The sequence below is a fragment of the Anneissia japonica genome, unplaced genomic scaffold, assembly GCF_011630105.1.
Source record: "Anneissia japonica isolate Jap-2015-1 unplaced genomic scaffold, ASM1163010v1 scaffold12239_len12410_cov196, whole genome shotgun sequence".
Lineage (NCBI taxonomy): Eukaryota > Metazoa > Echinodermata > Crinoidea > Comatulida > Comatulidae > Anneissia > Anneissia japonica.
In genome coordinates this window covers 3,170-3,928 of record NW_022740541.1, presented here as the reverse complement: position 1 = coordinate 3,928, position 759 = coordinate 3,170, and the positions used below count along the sequence as shown (strand labels likewise).

The 759-nt window shown below is 37.9% G+C and overlaps 1 protein-coding gene across 1 annotated transcript in view; it reads left to right on the top strand.

The window, feature by feature from the left end:
- Positions 1 to 632, top strand: part of LOC117118236 (thrombospondin-1-like) — a 1,876-nt gene extending 1,244 nt beyond the window's left edge. The window contains exon 2 of the mRNA XM_033262756.1: positions 148 to 632. Coding sequence (XP_033118647.1) covers positions 148 to 326 — 179 coding nt within the window. The 3' untranslated portion in view covers positions 327 to 632. The remainder of the gene's footprint in view (positions 1 to 147) is intronic.
- The last annotated feature ends 127 nt before the right edge of the window (positions 633 to 759 follow it).

Here is a 759-nt window from a genome sequence, read left to right as displayed (position 1 = left end):
ATTATTATTATTATTATTATTATTATTATTATTATTATTATTCGTTATTATTATTATTATTATTCGTTATTAACACTTTAGGGGTATGAATAATAATATAATCTAAATTTCCAAGGCATTAATTTTAGTTTCTTTTCTGCTATTCAGTGGATGGAGGATGGAGTACATGGTCGCAGTGGTATCTTCCATGCTCAAAAACTTGTGGTGGTGGAATAATCTACCGCAATCGTACATGCGATAATCCTGTGCGGACATATGGGGGGTTAGATTGCAGCGGTAATTCTGTGAGTAGCAAAGCATGCAACACTGAAGACTGTGCAGGTTAGTCAACAGCTGGCATCTGCATGCCACAGTGGCGGATCAAGGAATTTAGAATAGGGGGCCCAAGCCAAATTTTCATATACATATAAAAAAAAAAAGCGATCATCTAATTATCGTGCGTCATGAATATTAATAAGCTAAGCCAATATTTCGGAGACGCGTCCGAACGAGATTGTGCCGTTTAACGTGTTTGCTATTGTTGGTGATCCGCTAGTAGCGGATCACCTCTTGTTATTGTCAGGATCATCTTTTTTTTCTTATTCTTCTTTCTTTCTCCCCTTTTCGGTTCGCACGATATCTCAAAAAATGCCACGAGTTACGCACAATCGCTGTCAGCGAACATTTGGCTTGGTCTGGAATAGACATGGTAAGCTTTTCTCTTATACACATCTAGATGTCTATAAGAGACAGGTATGAGCTATTCGTCCTTGTGCGTTC